This window comes from Bombus pascuorum, chromosome 8, assembly GCF_905332965.1.
Source record: "Bombus pascuorum chromosome 8, iyBomPasc1.1, whole genome shotgun sequence".
Lineage (NCBI taxonomy): Eukaryota > Metazoa > Arthropoda > Insecta > Hymenoptera > Apidae > Bombus > Bombus pascuorum.
Genome location: NC_083495.1, coordinates 4,966,377 through 4,987,149, shown reverse-complemented (window position 1 = coordinate 4,987,149; position 20,773 = coordinate 4,966,377). Strand labels below are relative to the sequence as shown.

Sequence of the window (20,773 nt, the reverse complement as noted above, 5' to 3'; positions counted from 1 at the left end):
GTCATTGCTGATGTTAAATATGTGTTGTATATATTTAACTAACTATATAATATTCTTATCAAAAATGATCTATTTGTTCTTTCAATATTCTAAAAACAAGACGATAGAAACATAAAATTATAATTGTAGTTGAAAAAGAAAGAGTTAATTGCACCAGTATGATTGATGCGATAGATGCTGCTTGTAGGCAGACGAATCTGCTTAGGCAATGATTAAGAAATTTACCATGAACGGTTCTTTTATTTTATCAAATAATCGCTCTAATTAGTGGAATTTTACTTATCATTGTAAAATTGCAATATATAACATAAGTACTTACATAGTTATTTGTGATATTATCATGGTATTGTCGCATGACGAATTCGCGTGGAATTATGCACCAAAAATTGATATGTACATGGGAGTACATAAATTAATTTAAAACCCTTTGCTTGAAGATCGTAAATTAATCCCCAGTTAAGAGCCGGTAACATAGATCCAGCAGTAAATCATATCGGAATGTTTAATTATGTTGAGGTGACGATAGTGAAACGATTTTATTTGCAGAATTGAAAATATTTTTCGTAAGCTTGTAACAACTATTAAAGTTCATGTTTAATAGCAAAACAAAGAACTAATATACAAAAGAATAATGGAAATTTATATTGTTATAAGAATTGAATTTAAATTTGCGAAAAATAAGAATGAAAAATTAAAAAAGGACAGTGGGGAAAGTGATTATGACAAATACGTGATTGTTTGTCGAGTACACATAGAATAAGGGAACTAGGCGAAATAGAAGAGATAAGAGAACTATATTTGACTTATTCGAGTTCTGTAATGAAACGATTACCGATCGGTATAAATTGAACAAAGTACCGAAGTTTTGGCGGCAGAAAGACTGCGTTAACGTAAAGGGAAGGAAACCGTTTATTAGGAAGATGGAATAGAAAAATTCTCCAGTAGTAAGGATTTTGAACGGGCAGGTGGGCAAGCACACAGACAGACAAACAGACAGACAGACAGGAGAGTACTTATTTTGTTTTGGGATAAAGAAGCATTGCAATAGGGGAATCGGGCGAGAAAAAGAGGTAGGGTGAGATAAATAAAAAGAAAGTTATAAGGGAAGCAATGGTCAAGGGGAGTAAGATAGACGAGCCAGGGAGGTTTCGACAACTTCTCGTTGCGCTAATCGGTGAGTATTGTCGAATAGATGGGAGTGATGGTAGGCATAGCTTATAATAGAGAGAACTAGAAGTAATAACGTGTTCTTTTCTAGTAAACATCTCAACTCTGTCGCTTGGAACAATGATAGGTTGGCAATCGCCAACGATACCGCAACTACAAAGTGAGAATCCGCCGGTGGGTAACGAGCCGATGACAAACGAAGCAGCATCCTGGTTGACCGGGATCACATGCATAACAGCTGCTTTAATGAGTTTGATAGTCGGCACGATAGCAAATAGATTCGGGCGTAAGATGACCGGTTATTTGATGGCTTTAGCACTTTGTTCCAATTGGTTGTTTACTATCATCGCAACGCAACAAACGTACTTATTTGTCGCGCGTTTCTTTGCGGGTATATCTGGTGGGATGGCATTGTTTTTGGTGCCATTGTACGTGTCTGAAATCACGAGCGATGGAATACGCGGAATGTTAGGCAGCCTACTGGTATTCTTGTTGAATGGCGGCATTCTCCTTGGCTATATACTTGGAGCTCTGCTCTCATATCGGTTATTCTCGATCGTAATGCTTGCATTACCTTTATTGTATATCGTGCTGTTTCCTTTTGTACCGGAATCGCCTGTGTATTTGTTGCGACGCAATCGAATCAACGAAGCAGCTAGGTAAGCATGGGCAATTTTTTCGCGATCAAACGGACGCGCGTAAAGTTTACAATTTTGGTGCGACGTTCTTCTTCGTATTTCCTGTAGGTCTCTAACATGGTTGAGAGGCGGACACAAGCCGACGATGGAGCGAGAAATGTTGCGTTTACAGGAAGAAGCGAAAGAGTTTGACGTTCCGGAACGATCGACGAACAAGCTGTCAGAGATGTTTCGAGACAAAGCAACGATCAAAGGATTGTTCATTACACTGGGGCTATTCGGTGGACAACAACTTGTCGGGATATTTATTATGGTAAGAAAACATTCGCACGACTATATACGTTGGTCAGTTTTTTTATGTTGACATTTTCCTTTTCTTTTCCGTAGATAAGCTATACAGAAACGATATTTAAGATATCAGGAAGTTCACTGTCACCAAACAGTTCGGCAATTATCGTGGGCGTGGTTCAAGTGTTCGGCTCGTGCTTATCTACCACGTTGGTGGAAAGAGTTGGTAGAAGACCGTTGCTTTTAACCTCCTGTTTAGGGATGGGTATATGCCACTTTGTGCTCGGAATGTTCTGTTACCTGCAAACGCTTGGATACGATGTTAGCCAGTTCAGTTGGATTTCAATAGTAGCCTTGTCCATTTATATGATCGCATACGGTTTAGGTATGGGACCAGGTCCATACGTGATCTCTTCGGAAATACTTAGTAGAGATGTTGCGAGTTCCATAGTAACTCTCGGGATGTTTACCACTTGGGGCATGGCGTTCGTCGCCGTTAAGTTGTTTCCAAGTGTACTCGCTTTGTTAGGTATGCACGGCTGTTTCTTTCTGTTCGGAATCTTTTGCGCGATTCTTTTCGTGTTTATTTTTATTCTTATCCCAGAAACGAAGGGGCAACCTCGTCAAGTAATTTTGGATCGACTTAACGGTATTTTTTACTCGTTAGACAATAAACAATATGTTTCGTCAAATGAAATTGCTAAAAGAAATGCACCGCTACCTGAACTAATTTGAGAACATTGTAAATAATGCTTTTCACCATTCGTCAGTCGGATGAGATATTAGATTTTGTCAAAGTACCTGATCGTATAGTAAACATATTCGTATGGTGTGTAGCGGAAAAAGGAACAGAAAAGGAAATAAAAAATTAATTGAATGAAGAGAAATTACCATCTGTTATGTAACTTGTGTTACATAAACTACTAATGAAAAAGATATCTCATCTTATATTATCATTTCATACATGTGATATCTGTTTTTAAAGATGCTTAAAATATAACGATTTTATTTGGATTTTGTTTGTATTTGTCTAGTAAGAATCTGCAAGTTGTAAAAAAATAATAGAATCATTGAGTTCTTGGGATAATTTATACTAAATGAATCGGTGTAATTTCGAAAGAACACAAGAATGATATGTTCGTTCGATTAAAATGAGTATAACGTGTAACATTCGATCAAATACACGTTAATCATCACCACGATTATTATCAGTCATCGGTTAATCTCTGTCGTACATTTCTATTACCAAATTTTCGTTTCTTAAATTTAGTTGGTTGTCCATCATCGTCACTGTCAGCTGCGTCGATTTGCGTGATAATCTTTTCTTTGAAAGTTCTCTGCACCGACGTCGGTTCTGTTTTCTCAAAGACGGGTAATTGTAATTGCACTTGCTTTTGCTGTGGCAACTGAAAATCCACCGGTTTCGTTTCGCTGAAACGGAACATGTTCGAACGTTGTTTTATTTGTTAATTTATCTAATGATAATATATTTCTCTCTTTTCCTTTTACCATCTTTCTGTTTTGTATGCGTGTGTTATTTCTGAACAATACTTACATCTTTTGAACAGTTTGCCAAGGTCCATATGGATGTGATTTTAGCGGAATGCTATAGTCTCGCCTATACGGTCGGCTTTCCTCTTCGGTTCCGGTTTCCGTTTTCTCTGTTGTATTTTCATTTGTTCCCAGTTGTGATTGGGTACCGGGTACCTTTCTCAGTTCCTTCAACTTTTGTCTCTCGGCATTGGCCCGTTTCTCTTCGAGGATGTCCGCATTTGCTATCGCTTCTTCCTTATCCAATTGTTTTAATAATTCCTCTTGAAGCGCTTGTTCCTTTGCTTCTTCTTCTTGTTCCGCGAACGTCATGTATCCTTCCTCTGGTGGATCCCAAACGGATTCTAGCGTACAAAATATATACCAAGAGAACTATAATTAACAGAAGCGGAGAATTATGCGAAAAGTAAAAAAGAAAAAGAGAAGGGAAAAGAGAAAAAAATACGAAGTAGAAAAAAGTTTGAAATTGATATACATACATACACAGATATACTATGTACTCACCGTTGCTTTCGATGTGCCAATAATATGTGTATCCTTCGGGACTGAGAGCTTCGTACCAAAGTTTTTGAACAGGTTTTGCAGGACGATCGTCTTCCACAATTTTTTTCCCTTTTCCTTTTCCCTTTCCTATTCTGTTTTTCCCTTGATTCCTATTATCGCCTCTTTGTTGAGATTTCGATTGTTGTGTTGTATGTCTCGAGATAGTTGGATCACATGGATCGACTTCCTGAGAAAACTGAAATGTTACAGTATCTGTTGTTGTAGTTGTCGAAAGCTTTCACGGATGAGTACGTTAAAGAGGTTGTTCAGGATAGGACGATCGATTGGTATTTGAATTCCCACCTGTTGATTTTCACCTTTAAACTTAAACTGTGTTTCTGTAGTGGCTGTCGCTACACGATTGAAATTCGACGGCACCTGCAATGTATGCATTTTCTCCTTTCTTTTTCCTTTTGTCAAAAACGAATTTAGATGACGAAAGATTCCATTAATGCAATGCTTTCATTAATATAGGCAATGTCAAATACTCACATCCTTTGTGTCTAACCGATTGAATTTCTCTTTGATGATTCTGTCCGCGGTCATATCTCTCGTATTGTTTTCTACATCCTTCAAGTATGCGGCCATAGCTGCCTAAATGTGAGAAACAAAGAGAAACTATTAACTATTTCAAATGCTTGTTGAATAACACATTGCACATTTTTTATTTCATTAACAGCACGCGCGTACGCAGATCTAAAAAATAAAAAGAACGTACATTCTCCATTTTCTTAATATCGCTTTCGATTTTCTTGTTTTGCTTCGCCTGTTTTGCACTGTTTTTGTGGATTTCCTTAAGTCGTTTGCTAACATTTTCCTTGTGCTTCTTACCACCTTCGTGAAAATCGATACTAGGTTTATTGTCAGCAATCCAACACTTACAGAAGTCACAAAATTTACGGCCTTGAGACTTCCAGTAGTCCGCCCTGGAACAAAATTTAATACAACTCCTCCGTATCTTTCTTCTCTTTCTTTTAGCATACCATACACGATGTCCCATACGCTAATGAGACAATCTGGATTACTCTTGCGGTAAGACAAATTATTGAGAGAGAAAGAAAAAGAGGAAAGAAACGAGTGATTAATAACGTTCGTTGGAAATTAGTTGGCAATTAGACAATCATTTCGTAGCTTTGGGAATTACTGAAATTTACATGATCGGATGATTGCGTTCGTTCGTTTGAACGCGTTTTGTCTGCAATAATGTTCGACGTTTTTATTTTCGCTAGTCGTTCATGGAACAAATCGCAATTCCTTCAACAATGCCACGTTATGACAATAATAGAGCGTGTATTAATAGTAACATAAGCCTATAAATAGGTAGCGGGAAGATTAAGGTTGGCCAACTAGCTAATCGTCTAGGAGCCAATTGGTACCCTGGTATCTTTGTGTTAGGTGCATCGTTCGTACTTTCCGCAATACTCTGTCGCAACATTATGACTATTAAACACGTTCATTTCATAGTACACGTGGCAACAATTTTATCTATCTATAATTGACGACCTTTTTCCTGCTGATTTCTCGATTTTTAATGGAACAGAAGTGCGCTCGGTAGAGGCGCGATAGGACGTTCGGTGTACGTAATTGTTCGCAGCGAGGGCGAGGGCAAAATTCTTCGAGGCTCGAAATCCACCAGCATCCTCGCCAGTCGAACGTATAGCACGCGAATAGAACCGTCAGCCACGATGCCGTTCTTGTAATCGGCCAACACCAGAGTATATTTCCGTGCTTACTTTTTGGCATGAGTGTTTGATCAAGATAGGCGTTTATATCCAAAGCGGGTGGAATTTTTTCGAGAATGACCGTACACATCTTTAAATGATGCTGACAGAGGGAAACAGAGATTCGTTTTAAGCAATCGTCCAATCGCACGATCATCCGTAGGACGTAGGATGACGTTGCTCAAACGGAGAATTAGCTTGCGAAACTAGCTTGTTGCGAATCAGAAAAATCTTTGATAAATTTCGAGTAGCGGCCAGCCAAAAACAATTGGCACCTATGAAATGTAATTTCCACGACGACCAACGACGACGACACGACGACGACAACGATCACGATCACGACCACGACCACCACGATGTACCCATCAGGCACGCCCTTAATTTTACGCAACGATTTATTTTTAGACAGGAGAGATGGTACAGGATGGAACGCGATCGTATTTATTCGTTCATAAGTATTACATGTTCGGACGTCTATAGTCTTTTCCTCGAAGCTTACAGACATTATCGTTACGTTATTAGATTGTTAGATCGAGGATTTTCCTGAAATTGTTTAAAAGGGAATTTCGACGGCCAAATGATTTGAAAATATATGGCGCCGTTCCGAACCGGGTTTGTTACATCGTTTTATAGCTCTACGCTCGAGCGGAAAAAAGGTTCGTGGTTTGTTCTAATTTTATCTTGGGGGGTTGTATACGTGTTTTAACGTTTAAAAGACGCGTCTTATAAACCGCGTGCAATATCAATGTCGTTACTTTGTGGCTTGTTCATCTTTTTGGCACTGTTCACGATTAACGAATACGAATAACGAATAAAACACATCGTGTCGTTTATCACGACGAATATCTTTTACTAGAGAACACGAACATTTACGAGAACCTATACAATTTATAACGAGCCCAATGCTGGAAATCAATATACGCGTTAGATGAATGCATACAGCAGCGATGTCATTCTCATTAACGATGGAACAGATACACGATATGAAAATTCTGATAAACGACCAACTGCTCCAATTCGACTCGCTCTAAATATACACACAAGTAGGGAAAATCTTTATCTTTTGTTTCACCGTTATTCCATGTGGCCTGTTTCGAGTAGTCTTATCTATGAAGCGCAAGCAACATCCTATTATGGCTCTTTACTTTCGCATTTGCGCGCTCTCTCTTTCTCTCTTTCTTCTTGCGAGTCTCTATGCACCAATATTCGATAAATGCTATTTGAGTTGTTCAATTCGATCAATGCGCATATTTTGCGTTTGTTTATCAGTGGCTGGAAGGCAGCTACGATTGAAAAACAGGAAAATTGTTTACGATGCTTAATAGTTGAATAATTTCACTCTGATTGTCCATCGATTAACGTAAAAAGATTATCTCTCATGTATTTTTACACGAATATCCATGCATTAATTTTCTTCGAATGGCGGGAAAATACGGAAAATCCGAAAGAGGATGCACCAGTCCATGTGGGTTTTATGGACAACGATAACACAACTATAAAACAGTGACAAACCGGTTATGTTACAATTCGGTAGTCCAGTTGGTAGGCTCAGTACAGGTTTTGAACCATTCGACGTTGATTGTATTTGTCAATGAGATGCATCAGGATTTCGGACGGTGATTCTATTGATAAATTTTCAAAACACGGAACTTGATTACATCACTTTTTTTCCGTACAACAAACAGTGATTATTAACGGTGATTAATAATAGCACAGGCACAGCGTTTTTTTTTCAATCGATGAGAACGCCATACATGATTGCATTGCATTGTAGTTCTATATAGGGGAAGGTCGGTAAACATCTACCAAGTACTAATAATAAATATGTAAACGGATACGATGAACGTACTTTCTACCCAAACCTTCCAACAGAAAGCTAAAAATAATCTGCACAAATTATGATGATCGTACTACATAATTATTAGTCGATTAGCAATCGATCGTATGAATCGGAAATATATAGTGCAAATAAGAAAGAACGAGAGAAAGAAATAAAGAAAGAAAAAAAGAAGAGAAAAATGATGACAATGTGAGACGGAAAGCAAAAGAAAAATATCGTAGAAAAGTATACGTATAAAATCGATGAAAAGACAGTACGTGTAGATTGCAGAACGCCGTATCGTTTGACAGGAAAGTGAAATTGTGCGAGAGCACCTGGCTAGGACTAGATCAAGTCGAAAAACTGCTAGACAGTTGGATCGATCGCAAAACGCCATATTCAAAGGAATAAGTGAAAATATTTTATTTGTAATAATTTCCTTACATATCTGACACGCATACATCTATACTCACATACGCACGTACGTACAAATACTCGTCGTTATCTCCGTAAAGATACAGATAAGTACGCAATAATGGAAATTTGGTAGCTATGACTATGCTGAACTAGGTTGGTCCTTTGTAGTAATTGTTCGGTCTGCGCTGCAACTCGGTTGTAAAGAAAAAGATGAAAGAAAATATATAGATAAAAGAAGGATAAAGCAAGAAAGGAACGAAGAGAAGGAGGAAAAAGGAAAGGAAGGAAATTGTGCTATACTTGGTAATCATCAGGATTTCAGATATTTCAGAAAAATCATTTCCGTTGAATCGATACAAACGAATAAATATTTACGCGTACGTATGAATATTAATCGCGTAGTTTGAATTGGCATTTACCGCGATGTATATACACTTTGTACGTATATCGCATTACTGGATTAATTTGAAAGTTCATTTGTTTTTGGATCGTTTATTTAAAAAAAAGAAAGATATAATTTTAATTGAACTTAAAGAGCTGCTGAAACGCGCAACGATATACGGATCCGTATTACGTATACACATATGGCTACATATAAAAAGTCTTTCGTCTTTATCTTGTAGAAAGATCGTTTTGGACCCTCGATTGAAAGCTAGATCGAAAAGGTGGCATATAAACGGCAAAAAGCATTCACGAAGAAGATTTACGATAGCGATTGACGTTGGTCGTTAGCTTCGATCTGCTCGTATGCCGACCGTTGCTGTCATAACAGCGTGAAATATGAAACAAAACTCCAAATTTCTTTAAATACCGACAAACATGTGCCGTTTTTAGGAAAAATTGATTTCTTAGTCTAACGAGGGGAGGAACGAAACAAGCGTTATCGGATAAACCGTGTATACATGTTACCGTATACGCCTTTACCGTGTCCTTTCTTTACGTTTCTTTTATCGTACAATCACGATTATTTGTATAATCCACGCTAGATACGTACGAATGCCAATTTCTTTTCTATTCTCGGAGCGATAAACTGTCCGAGTGCACTTACGAGAATCGCGATTGCCATTTTTCACTTCTATCAGTCTAACATCAGGTACTTGAAATACTATCGTTTACAACTCGTTCGGGTAACGCGTATCGTGTAATGGAAAAGCAATCTTTAACCGTAACTATCGATTAATAGTAGAAACACGTATGGTTAACGTTTCATCGAATGCGTTTTCGAACGATTCGATTATACTCGATAGTACGATTTCACCTTCGTAGTTGCTTTAAATCGGTAGCTACTTATAATATTAGGTATATTTGAAGAACGGATATGGATGGTGAAAAAAACATTGCGTATTCAAGAGAAGACTGCATAGAGGAAAAAGCAGAGAAAAAGAGGTAAAAATCGATTGGGTGGAAAAGCTAAACTAGTCGGGTGGTAACGGAATGGTATAAGGGAATGGCCCGGAATCGAGATAAAATGGGCCAGGGAGGAACTCTTTGAATCTAGATGTGGATGTGGATGGTGATCTCGTTGGCAAGCTGCTCGACGATCGACACGTATCATCCGGGTGACGTTTTCTTTTGCTTGGTCAGCTCCAAAAGGATCGGATAATGGAGGTCTGGACAATACTCCTGGCTGTGCTCCAACAACTCCAGATGCCTCGACCAAATCATTCCATCGTAACGGTCTATTCGCCGCGCGACGAAACCTCGTTTTACCGCTGCTTCGGTGAATTGCTCGAAAGTAGATCCTCGTCTTGGCGCCATCACCAAGGCGACGCCGTCGTTTGCCAGCCAACCGTAGATCGTTTCCACCAAGTCTGATCGAGCCTCGTCGAAGAAGAGACAGTCCGCGCACAGGATCACGTCGTATAGCTTTCCCGTAAATTTTGCAACATCCTTGGCGCCGCCAGTCCAGCTCTACCGGTAAAAATTCAATTCAGAAATTCCCAAGCTTTTACCGAACACTCAAACAGCTTCGATCGAACGACGAGTGAAAATTCCGTTGCACTTTGCGGCTTTAATCAGCAACGACGGCGACGACGACGACGACAACGATCTCAATCACGATGACACAGGAACATCGATCGATCGAGCAAACGATTGATGCGGTATGAGATGTAGGAAAAAGTAACTGGTGCGGCAGCGAACGAGACATTGTGGTCGTCGTGTTCGTTGTGGATCGAACGAATTATGTAGTGGCGATAATTTATGAATCATCGACTCGGAGGTCAATTAGCGTAATGCATCGAGGAAATCGCGAGGGTATCTCGTTCAAAGGGTAAACGTTTTCACGATTCTCAAGGGAACAGAAACGGATCGCGATCGGACAAGAGCAAGAGAAAACTCAAGCATAAAGGGTTGCGGTAGACCAACTGGAATTTGTCCGTAGCATCGTGCTAGAGAAAAGCGCGCACGCGCGATTCTCGTCGATGGGAAAGCTCGAGAAAGGATGAACGCTCGAAAGCTCGCGCGCGATGCGGTGCGTTAAGTTAGCGGGGCTGCCGCGTGGCGTATGTAATGCGCGCCGCGTGTTTCCATCGTGTATGGAATAGTTGCTACATCCCTATCATCATCGGTCTACTCTACGAGGAGGTGCACGAGGCGATAGAGGGGCGCGCGCGTGAACAAGACGAGACGCGTAATAGACGCGAGAGGAAGAATTCACCTTGACTCGAAGGCCGTTGGGGTGCGGGTGTGCGAACGCCCTGACCGATCTGGCTGCCCTGATCGCCCTGGCCGCTTTGGCCCATTGAACCACGCCGCAATCCACAAAATCGGTCATACCGTTCCTAAATATGATACGTCGTACGTTGTTCACGCTGGTCACGTTGCCATCTGTCAATGCGATTTCCTTTGGATTGCAGTACTTGGCGACGATCACCCCTGCCAGACAGCTCATACCGCCGCCGAGTTCGAGGACTTTTCTGTTTCGACACAGCTGTCGGTTTTTCAACAAATAGTATGCCAAACATTCCTCCGACGGCCAGACGCAGATGTTGCCGGTATTGTTGAAACCAATCAATTCGTTCGCCGTAAAATTCTTGTTTAATCGACGGATCTCTACGGTAAACAGCTTGTTCTCTAAAACTGTCGAATATTCGTACCAAACTGCGGAATCTGGATCCGCGGCACTGTTCTCCATGCGATCGACTCTTAACAAGTCGAAACTGGTGAAACGACGAACAGAGATCTCGTCCTCCGTGCCCACCGAAATTGGTTCCTGGGGACCGATCAGCGCCTTAGCGAGGATGCGCCATCGTCGTTGCGCGGTACTTTTCTTTTTCCCTATTTTATCTTCGAGAATGCCGTCATGTCCCACTTTTTGTATTTGCGGCTCGCCGATTGTACACTTCTCGGACATTTTCTCTTTTTCCGGTCGCGCTTTCCATCGAAATGTGCTCTTTCGATGCTACGAAAGGACGCGTTTCGTACCAAACATCGAAACATGAGAACGGCCAACACCGACCGGATCATCGACATGCTTCATCGTAACGCCGTGCATTTCTTTCTTTTTCTTTTTTCTTTCTCTTAACTTCTTTTCCTTTCCTTTCCCCTTGCCTTTCGAAGTTCGACGACTCGAGACTCGGTCGGGACGAATTCGATGTCTCGGGAACGACTCTTGGTTCTTCGTTCCTCTATGAAGACGGGTGAACGAGGATGAACGAGACAGGGGACACGAGCTGAGACTAAAAGCGCGAAGCCAACTTCTAACTCGCGCCACGCGGATGCCGAGCGTTCACCGCGTCCGTTTCACGCCTGCGCGCATCCTCCCGTCTCTTTTATCCGCTTTCCACTCCGCGCAACTTCACCCTCCGATACACCCCGTCCCATTGCCCTCTCCTCCCTCACACCCCAGCCGCATTGCTCCCCCGACACCACTCTCTGACCCATTCTCGCTTTGATTCACTGCATCTCTTTTCTTCTCTTCGCGTTCGTTCTTCCTTCTCCCTTCGTTTCTACTTTTTCTATCCCAGTCTCTATCTCTGTCGCTCGCTCGCTGGGTCCCCTTTCGTAGGAAAAGGAAAAGTAGAAACAAAACTAGAGAAGACTAGCTTTCTACTTACAATTAACTAACGCTACAGAGATATCGTCTATTTCCGAAAGTTTCGATCTTTGCCTCTTTTAAGGATAGTAGCCCGGACTCGAAACGATCCAACCAGCCAACTCGTAACGTGTAGAATAAAATTTGAAAACCGGGCGGCGCCATGAGTTCGCCAATGCTCTGCCACTCTGTCCCGACAACGTATCGAGGTTACGACAAACGTGGCGCTATTCGTGGCGCTATCCCGGAAAACTGGCAAATATGTGATGATATCGTGAGAAGAGATCTTACACGATACGAGAGGCTGTGTCCCTCGAATCTTTTATTTCGCGTCCAGACGATTATTCTCTTAAACTTTTTTCAATGAAACTTCACGGCGAAAGTCAAAACATTTTTCTCAATACCGCGCTCTCATTTTCTCCGCGTTGGCTTCGCTTTTTTAGTCTGCCTCCGCTCGTAAAGCGCGGTGGCAGCGCTTGCTTGTGCCTATGATTCATAAAAATAAACAAACATCCACAGGATTATCAGGATGCGGGGATGAGACATGGCTTCGCGAAGGAAAGTGTATAGGTATGTATGTATTTATATAGCGTATCTAGTAATTATAGGTATATAGCGGAGACGGCTCGGACGAGCTTTGAAATAGCACGACAAGGTATCTGTTTGAGTTGTCTGGTCGATTTTAATCGGTTCGCCTGCGGCCGATCCAATTTGCCTTAAACGAGACAGAATTTTTAACGGCATTATTACGTAAAACGTAACGCGGTAGAATACTTTACACCGTAGTGCAACTGTTACACGCGGCTTACCAGCCAAACGATTTCTATTTGTCGTTTTATGCTTGTCGAAAATATCGTTGTTGAGATGATTATTCTGAATTTAAACTCGGTCGATGGATAAACGAGGAAAAAATACTACCTAACGAAGATGCGACGATAAAGGTAATCTCGCATTGCCAGACGATATCGTCCAATTATTTTTGTCACGCGATTCTATCCAGCAAGATCATGTCATTTTCATCATTCCACATACAGATCAGTCGTAATATGGCTCGTTTTGCACATTCCGTAAATTGTAACAAACGTACAAGTTCGATTTCTGTATTTTCGGTAATCTTTTGTAGCGGAGCAATTTGCATGTGTCGACACGTGTACGTAGCTACCTATTGCGCTTATGCAACTGCAAAGGATAGAAAGGGAAGTGGAAAGAGAAGATAGTAGCAGATAGAGGGAGAGTTCGTCCATTCGTACATAATCTACTTACTTTATGTTATTTGACAGGAATAGAAGTTGGAGACAACGATACTTCTGCTTTCATTCAAGCGCTGATAGTCTCTGTTTGCCAAGACGCATATAGATTTTCTCGCACCTCGTTAAAACGCGAATTAACCAATAAGATATGCGGAAACGAATCTTTTCCTTACATTTACTTTCGAGTTTAGGAAATCGACATTTGGTGAAACTATAAACTTTGGTGGATCTGCTATCTCCTCTCCGATTTCGATAATTTTCGAATATATTATAAAAATCAACATTTTGAACGGCTTCTTTCTATAAATATAACCGACGGTTGGCCTTAGTTTCCGAGATATTTGCGAAAAACTATCAGCATCACTACAATGAATTCTGCCTATAATTGTGCGTCCATAACAGCGTATGCGTCATTATTGGTTGTTGGCCGCGTCACGGCGCGACGCCTGGATAGAATGACATTTAATTCAAACCTATATAAACTATACACAAAATATAAAAATTAGATTTGGGTTAGATGTTATTTTATCCGACCGTCGTGCCGCGAGGTGGTTGGCAACCAATAATGAGGAATACGCTGCTGCGGACGCACAATATAGGCAGAATTCACCATGATGATACCGACAGTTTCTTAGGAATATTTTGAAAACTAATATCGACTATCGTATATATGCATAGGAAGTAGTTGTTCAAAATGTTGATGTCTGTAACATACTTCAAAATCATTGAAATCGAAGAAGAGGTAGCTTTTCTGCAGTTTCTCCTGACATTCTTTTTCTGTTGATTTAAATACAATTTAATGCGATGTTCGATATAAAACATTCGGAATATGGCAATGAAAGTTAATCATTTCTAGAAATGTTGTTGAATATCGATTTTTCTCTGAGAGGAAATCGGTTGACGACAATACGAACAGAATCGGAAAAGTAAACAGCTCCTGAAAGAATGAGGCATGGTGAATGATACAATACAATACGATAGATACAATACAATACGAAACGATATGATACGAGCCGATCCGATTTGAATCGAAGAGGTTGCCAATAGGCAAGTCGGTAAGAAGTACTGAAATGGTTTCGTGCTTGCCTTTCAGTGCAATACGGTGATCTTGTATTCTTGCGGTGGTCTCCTGGCAGACCCTCTCGACGCATTGCGTCTAATTTGATCGAAACTCGAAACTAGCTAAATTCTCTTTTACTTCTTTCTCTCGGTTCTCTCTTTTCCGCTCACCAAATCCTATCTTTTTCGCTACTTTTTCCGTTTTATTTTTATTACTGCATCAAAACTCCTAACGTATCAGCACTATTGACTTTTTCCACGACTGTCCTTGTGCTCGTTTCATCGACGCTTATTGCACAAAAATTTGCCAACAGCATAACGATTGCCAACATTTCTATTCGTATTATCGCGTTTTGTTCTGTTCCATAACGAGTACAAAATACTTAGTATTATAACTGCCCATTGTTCTATTTAAAAATATTGAACTTTTAGGTTAGAAGAAACTGCAATGCGGATTTTAAACAAATCAGAAACCAGTTATGTGTGTAGTGTAATAATGAAAAAAGTAGTCCGGCATGACAAAATGCGATGATGTTTATTGAATATGTATTTTTTATGTATTCACGTAAAGATATGTGTACATACATACAAGTGTAAAGCGAGAAAGAGAAGCAACAAATGTATGTAAGAATGTTCGATGTACATACGTACATATAAGTATTCATATAAATAAATATATATATATATATGTGTGTGTTTACTATAAAAAAAGTTGTATAATACTGTACTTACATCTTTTAAGTCCCGGAGAAGAATTCCTAATGCGTCTTCATTGATTATGAACAATGAAATAAATAGTCTCTATAAACTATCTTTTTTCGAATCGCTCGAAAATCTAACCTCAAAAAGTTAAGCACATTTATTCGAAATATTTTTAAATTTTGATTTGCTTCATTGACATTTCTTTCGCGTTGTATAACATTTTCATTAAACTAAGATAGGTTCTTCTATATAAAAGTGTATGTAAACGTAAAAGCAAACGAAAACACCGCTCGTACGATATCACTGTATGAAACACACATAAAAGCGAAACAGCTGATGGCGTAGGGCGTAGGCGATATAAACTGTAAAGTATGTACCAACTGTAATCGGTCGCAAATAGCAAGTGATCAACTAGCGCCATCTGGGATTCGAAGTATGAAACATTATAGAGAATTTTAGCTTGTTTACTCTCGGTTTTTATGTGTCATGATACATGTCGTATAGAGTATCGTGCATGCGACGAGTGATCGATTATATCTGCGTTAAGATGATATTATTGTGCCTTTCATCAAATTTCATGTGAAAAATGTTAGTAACAAGAGAATCAAAATTGTTCGCCGCGTTAAATTGTCTTTCTTCGAAATTTTATAATGATTATTCGATTCGATATGACATTTTAACACCGAGCAACGTAATAAGAAAAAGAAAAACGGAACGCGTGTTACGCGTACCGATAAAACGTTTTGCACTTTAGCCTATTAAGAGCATCAGACTGGTTTTCGATGACGTAAATTATAATCTAGAATATAATACGATGAATAAGTCCAGAATAGGGTCAGAATATATTCCGCTAGTGGAAGGTGACATGTTGAAACCGCGATTCGTTTTATCTTTTGCTAAAATAGCATGGTTTACCGTATCTCTGCCCTTTTTCGCATTTATATTTTGTATTATATGGTCTATCGTATACAATTTTGAACATTCTACCTCTACTCATTGTAAGGTAACTATATTTTCCATGCTGATATAAAATTACGAAAATATTTACACAAGCATAAGTTATGTGTGTGCATGCGCACTCACGTGTGTTTGTATGTATGTATGTAATATTATCTTTTGTGCTAGGTTTATAACTTTTTACCATCTGTCTCTGCTGCTATTGGACATTATAGACCACAAAGAGATGTTTGGAAAATTGCAATAGCCATACAGGCTTTGATACGAATTTTAGTATTAGTAATGTATCGTCGTTATTATAAAGAACATATCTATAAATGGGCACAAAATATTTGTAATATTGTGACAATTACCTATGCTATTGAAAACATATCTCTTGTAACATTAAGCTTTTGGACATCTGTTGAGAATTATGGTACGTATAAAAGATATCAGTGCGTGATATATATTTGAAATATAAAACGTAATTTATATTATTTCAGCCTTCCACAAATTATCTTTCATAACGTTTTTAATAACGTCTTTTATTCATATGCAGATAGCATATTTTATCATGAGAAATTGTCGTAACATTGCTAAGGAATCCTCCGAAGCTACTTCCTTAAAGTGGAAGCGAAGATCCATGATGTTAAATTTAGTCTGTATAATATTTGCCTGTTACTTTTTTTATAGGCACAATAAATATTGCGAACCTCTAGGTGAGTCAATTGATTTCAGCAGAACCAAGTAAACAATAGTAGGTATTCATGAGATGCGCTCATTTCATTGCAGTTTATTCCATGTTTGCTTTAAGTGAATATGGAGTTGTTCTTTCGAATATGGGGTTCCACACGACTGCAGCTTGGGACTTTGCAAATTCGCGTCTCATTATATCAGGAACAGGGTTTAAAATAATTTAACGTAATTTCATATAAATGCAATTGCATTTTTAAGCAACCATGAGAGATACCTCAGCCTTAAATTTTTTCAAATTATCACGATGGAGTTTAAAATCATATCTTTCCACTTACTAAAATTCTATGCTTTACGTTCTATCAACATCGCGACGACGATGAACGTAAAATTAGCAATTTTCATATTTCTATTCGATAATTGTAATTGTATATAGACTAAAAAATTCCCGAAATAATCAATAAGACAAAGAAGACAAATAATAAAAGAAGAAAGGAAAGGAAAGGAAGGGAAAGGAAAAGAAAAAAGTGAAAAAAATAGATAATAAAATTATTGTATCTTGTTATAATAATATTGTGTCATAAAGTTAAAATATTATTTTTAGAGAATGTTCTTCGTAATAAGAATGTTTTGTTCGATAAAAACCATAAAATATGTTTTTTTGCATGTTACGATATACATATACACGAGTCATGAACACAAGTTATTTTCGTGCATACATTTTTACACATACTTATTCTCATAAAACATAAATTTTCAATTTTGCATGTATATTGGACACAATGAATTTGAATATTCATTATTTAAATTTCCTTCTAATTAAAGATTAAAGTTTCCAGACTCGTTAAAGCTTGAAATCAGTTTCCAGTTTATCGGCAATAAATTTAGCTATTGACATCGCGCTGGTTGCCGCTGGAGAAGGTGCGTTACGACAATGCATCACTCTACCACCGATACTACCTTTCCCTCCATCGAATACAAAATCGTCTACTAAATTACCATTATTGTCCAATGCCTGTGCTCTAACACCCGCTGGTCCTCTGTGTAAGTAAATAAATGCATTAAACATGATCGATTGGCCGCGATAGGATAAAATATGAAATATTAGTCTTTCGTTTACCTTTTTATGTCTCTAAAGGATACTTCGGGAATAAATTTTTGCAAATCTCTGACTGCAAGTGGATAAAAAATTGATTTAATCATTTCTTTGCATCCGGGTATAAAGTAGCGGAAACAGAGTTTATACAATCCAGGAAATTTTGCCATTTCTATACAGTCTCTTATATTTATATCGCGCCATCTAAGAATACGTCATAATGAATAATTGCATATTCAAATATTACATACAATTAAAACTTATTAGCTTATGTACCGATAACCCTCTCTGGCAAATGCTAAAACTGCGTTTGGTCCAAGCCATATTTCGCCATTGACTCTAGGAGTAAAATGAACGCCCAAAAATGGGAATCTAGGGTCTGGAACAGGATATATATTGGTGGTGCATAAATGCTTTTTGCTATCGCTCAGCAGCAAGTATTCGCCTCGAAATGGAACGATACGTGGACTAAGATCGCATCCTGTCATTACTGCTAGACGATCCGAGTGTAAACCAGCACACGTTAACACATATTTTGTCGGCATACACTGTGATATAACAACAAGATAAAAAAAAGTTGCGCATGATAAACCGTAGAACTTGCGCGTAACATCTAAACGTACTTTATCTTTCGATTGTACTAAAATTGGAGATAATTCTTCCTTGCCTTTAGATTCTGTCATTTCCGAAAAACCGGTAACTTCGTAATTTAAATATACTTTCCCTCCCATTTTTTGAAATTCATTGGCAAAATATTTACAAACCACCGCCCAATCGACTATACCTGTCCAAGGTGACCATAATGCTTTTTCTCCCTGTACAGTAGATACGTATTATTCCTGTTATTATAGTCTTTGAAACTCGTAATACTTTTTTCTTATCACTATATATATATATAATATATATACTTATTATATAATATAATATATATATTTATTATATAATATAATATATATATGTTTCTTATTTTTATGATTACAAAAACAAAACAATAATTTTAATACTTGACATTTAGCTTCGTATTTCGATATACAATCTTTCCCAACTAACTGGAGATCCGGTACGTTATTTTTCATTCCTCGATCATATAAATCCTCCAATTGTTTAATTTGGTCTTTATTTTGAGCTACTATAAGTTTTCCAACTTTGTTGTGAGGTATATCGTGTTTGCAGAAGTATTCGTAGGATAGTTTTAAACCTTCCACGCATAGTTTTGCCTGCAATCAGTTCCTGCCGGATCAAAAATCTCTTAACGAAGCGTTATTCTACTGTGCAGTTAAAAATGTCATATTGTATTCGAACAAAGCAATATTTCTTTTAAAAGGAAAGAAGAGGAGGCACGTTAAGAAACACGCAATTGCAGCTATGTTTTTACTTTCATACTGCCAGGTTTGTAATAAATTCCAGCGTGTACTACACCGCTATTGTGCCCTGTTTGATGCATCGCCAGAGCGTTTTCTTTCTCAACGATCGCCATTTTTAAATTAGGATGTCTTATTAACATTTCTCGAGCAGTGGCGCATCCAACAATGCCACCTCCAACGATAACCAAGTCAAAGGCGCCACATGATTCTGCACTGAAATTATTTAGATGCAAATAGTATGTATTTATAATTTCATTTAATTCGTGCAATTTGAAAGTTGCGCGCTGTATGTTAGTTCGTTTTTAAATTTGCGATCAGCAGCGGACTGGTCGGGGACATCGGGGAAATTACGAAAAATCCCTGTGGACCGGTATAGATTTGGTGGCGCTCTATCTAAAATTTAATTAATGAACTAAAAATGGAGAGCCGGTTGTGTTGATAACATCCCGGTAAAAATGTAAGTCCCAGACCGTCTCTGTTTACGATATCTCTTTTGGATTAATATCAATTCAGGTTAAATAAATAAAAATGCATATGTATTACACTTTATAAAATCGACTAACCTGGAAGTGGATTTACAACGATATGCACAAATAAGTTGCGGTAACAAAATTCTTTTTGTCAACGGTGCAAACATATTTGATTTTGTACGGTGATCAATCACATGAAATTTTGCTAAAAAAAGAGATGAGAATCAATTTTATTCGAAACTCTGAGAAAATAATTTTTCCAAGTATGTGTTAAAACATGTATATATATTAGTACGGATTTGATATTTCGGAAATCATGTGTTATGGCGTGTCATGCTTGAATTTGATTGAGTTTAAAGAAACACCGTTGTCAAGAATTAACATTACGTTTAGATGTATATGTTTGCAGAAAAATATGTTTTATTCGATTAACCTTCCGGTAATTTTCATTACCGAGCTTTCAATGATATTTTTAACAAGGTGTAGATATACAGATATGATAAAAAGCACGTGCGTTAACCAACAATGAAGGAAGAATAACCAAGCGGACCGTGAAGCATTCTCTTACCTGCAAATTTTCGAAAAACTGTCATCTCATATGATATTCTACGTGAAATATCTCCTAATCGTACATTTTTTCGCTTACCGAATCAACAAATATATACATAGTTGTGACGTCAATTTTCAGTGTGTGCCTGATGTCGCTTGATAAAGTTGCGTAATATTACCTAGTATGTGGCGCCGCCACGGGTTTCTTCTCATATCATTAAGTTCGTAATTATCTTTGCACGTGGATACGTGAATTTTATCGTATCGATTAAAAGCGAAGGAGACGATCGATGTAGAAAGAAATAAATAAACTTATTTTGTTATTTTACTTAAAATTATGAGACACAAGGCGATGTAATCGAGAATGTAGCAATCTGAATTTATTTTTTTTTATTTACGTACGAATTTTCCTTCATCAACATTCTTTTGTCTTTCCTAGTTACCATCGATCTTTTTTTAGGTCCATGAGATATG

At 38.3% G+C, this 20,773-nt stretch overlaps 5 protein-coding genes and 1 long non-coding RNA gene across 7 annotated transcripts; 3 read left to right on the top strand and 3 right to left on the bottom strand.

Moving 5' to 3' along the window:
- The first annotated feature begins 733 nt into the window (after window positions 1–733).
- On the top strand, window positions 734–3,107 carry LOC132909955 (facilitated trehalose transporter Tret1-like). Its single transcript, XM_060965242.1, has 4 exons — window positions 734–1,174; window positions 1,259–1,826; window positions 1,914–2,118; window positions 2,193–3,107. The coding sequence occupies exons 1-4, from the start codon at window positions 1,111–1,113 to the stop codon at window positions 2,826–2,828; spliced, it is 1,473 nt and encodes a 490-aa protein (XP_060821225.1). The 5' UTR covers window positions 734–1,110; the 3' UTR covers window positions 2,829–3,107.
- Window positions 3,021–15,554, bottom strand: LOC132909961 (WW domain-binding protein 4). The gene is made up of 7 exons (XM_060965253.1): window positions 15,222–15,554; window positions 4,906–5,113; window positions 4,680–4,781; window positions 4,491–4,565; window positions 4,149–4,383; window positions 3,649–3,988; window positions 3,021–3,524 (listed from the first exon to the last, which is right to left on the bottom strand). Coding segments are annotated over exons 1-7 (1,185 nt in total). The 5' UTR covers window positions 15,224–15,554; the 3' UTR covers window positions 3,021–3,301.
- On the bottom strand, window positions 8,126–13,224 carry LOC132909963 (calmodulin-lysine N-methyltransferase). The gene is made up of 2 exons (XM_060965256.1): window positions 10,804–13,224; window positions 8,126–10,055 (listed from the first exon to the last, which is right to left on the bottom strand). Exons 1-2 carry the CDS (start codon window positions 11,497–11,499, stop codon window positions 9,696–9,698), a joined length of 1,056 nt encoding a protein of 351 aa, XP_060821239.1. The 5' UTR covers window positions 11,500–13,224; the 3' UTR covers window positions 8,126–9,695.
- On the top strand, window positions 14,036–15,297 carry LOC132909985 (uncharacterized). The gene is made up of 2 exons (XR_009658657.1): window positions 14,036–14,485; window positions 14,922–15,297. It is a non-coding gene; the product is annotated as an uncharacterized LOC132909985 (long non-coding RNA).
- A 103-nt stretch (window positions 15,555–15,657) lies between the features above and the next one.
- LOC132909970 (post-GPI attachment to proteins factor 2-like) lies at window positions 15,658–17,328 on the top strand. The gene is made up of 4 exons (XM_060965270.1): window positions 15,658–16,194; window positions 16,317–16,563; window positions 16,631–16,846; window positions 16,920–17,328. The coding sequence occupies exons 1-4, from the start codon at window positions 16,006–16,008 to the stop codon at window positions 17,045–17,047; spliced, it is 780 nt and encodes a 259-aa protein (XP_060821253.1). The 5' UTR covers window positions 15,658–16,005; the 3' UTR covers window positions 17,048–17,328.
- A 195-nt stretch (window positions 17,329–17,523) lies between these two features.
- On the bottom strand, window positions 17,524–20,515 carry LOC132909957 (L-2-hydroxyglutarate dehydrogenase, mitochondrial). 2 transcript variants are annotated; one of them, XM_060965246.1, is made up of 8 exons: window positions 20,397–20,515; window positions 19,844–19,955; window positions 19,292–19,493; window positions 18,921–19,133; window positions 18,540–18,731; window positions 18,193–18,464; window positions 17,941–18,120; window positions 17,524–17,860 (listed from the first exon to the last, which is right to left on the bottom strand). In XM_060965246.1, the coding sequence occupies exons 2-8, from the start codon at window positions 19,915–19,917 to the stop codon at window positions 17,665–17,667; spliced, it is 1,329 nt and encodes a 442-aa protein (XP_060821229.1). In that variant the 5' UTR covers window positions 19,918–19,955; window positions 20,397–20,515; the 3' UTR covers window positions 17,524–17,664. The 2 variants fall into 2 exon arrangements, with proteins under 2 accessions (XP_060821229.1, XP_060821228.1); XM_060965245.1 differs by having other exon boundaries at window positions 20,319–20,500.
- Between the last annotated feature and the right edge of the window lie 258 nt (window positions 20,516–20,773).

Bases quoted from the DNA above. Each gene is read 5' to 3' on its own strand.
- LOC132909955 (XM_060965242.1), top strand. From the start codon at position 1,111: ATGGTCAAGGGGAGTAAGATAGACGAGCCAGGGAGGTTTCGACAACTT. The intron at 1,175-1,258 runs GTGAGTATTGTC...GTTCTTTTCTAG, and splicing joins ACTTCTCGTTGCGCTAATCG to TAAACATCTCAACTCTGTCG. The intron at 1,827-1,913 runs GTAAGCATGGGC...TATTTCCTGTAG, and splicing joins CGAATCAACGAAGCAGCTAG to GTCTCTAACATGGTTGAGAG.
- LOC132909963 (XM_060965256.1), bottom strand. From the start codon at position 11,499: ATGTCCGAGAAGTGTACAATCGGCGAGCCGCAAATACAAAAAGTGGGA. The intron at 10,056-10,803 runs GTGAATTCTTCC...TTTTACCGGTAG, and splicing joins CCAACGGCCTTCGAGTCAAG to AGCTGGACTGGCGGCGCCAA.
- LOC132909961 (XM_060965253.1), bottom strand. The intron at 4,782-4,905 runs GTACGTTCTTTT...TCTCACATTTAG, and splicing joins ATATTAAGAAAATGGAGAAT to GCAGCTATGGCCGCATACTT. The intron at 4,566-4,679 runs GTGAGTATTTGA...CATACATTGCAG, and splicing joins ATCGGTTAGACACAAAGGAT to GTGCCGTCGAATTTCAATCG.
- LOC132909970 (XM_060965270.1), top strand. From the start codon at position 16,006: ATGAATAAGTCCAGAATAGGGTCAGAATATATTCCGCTAGTGGAAGGT. The intron at 16,564-16,630 runs GTACGTATAAAA...ATATTATTTCAG, and splicing joins GACATCTGTTGAGAATTATG to CCTTCCACAAATTATCTTTC. The intron at 16,847-16,919 runs GTGAGTCAATTG...ATTTCATTGCAG, and splicing joins TAAATATTGCGAACCTCTAG to TTTATTCCATGTTTGCTTTA.
- LOC132909957 (XM_060965245.1), bottom strand. From the start codon at position 20,343: ATGACAGTTTTTCGAAAATTTGCAG. The intron at 18,732-18,920 runs GTATTAAAATTA...TCTACTGTACAG, and splicing joins AATACGAAGCTAAATGTCAA to GGAGAAAAAGCATTATGGTC. The intron at 18,465-18,539 runs GTACGTTTAGAT...GTTATATCACAG, and splicing joins TAGTACAATCGAAAGATAAA to TGTATGCCGACAAAATATGT.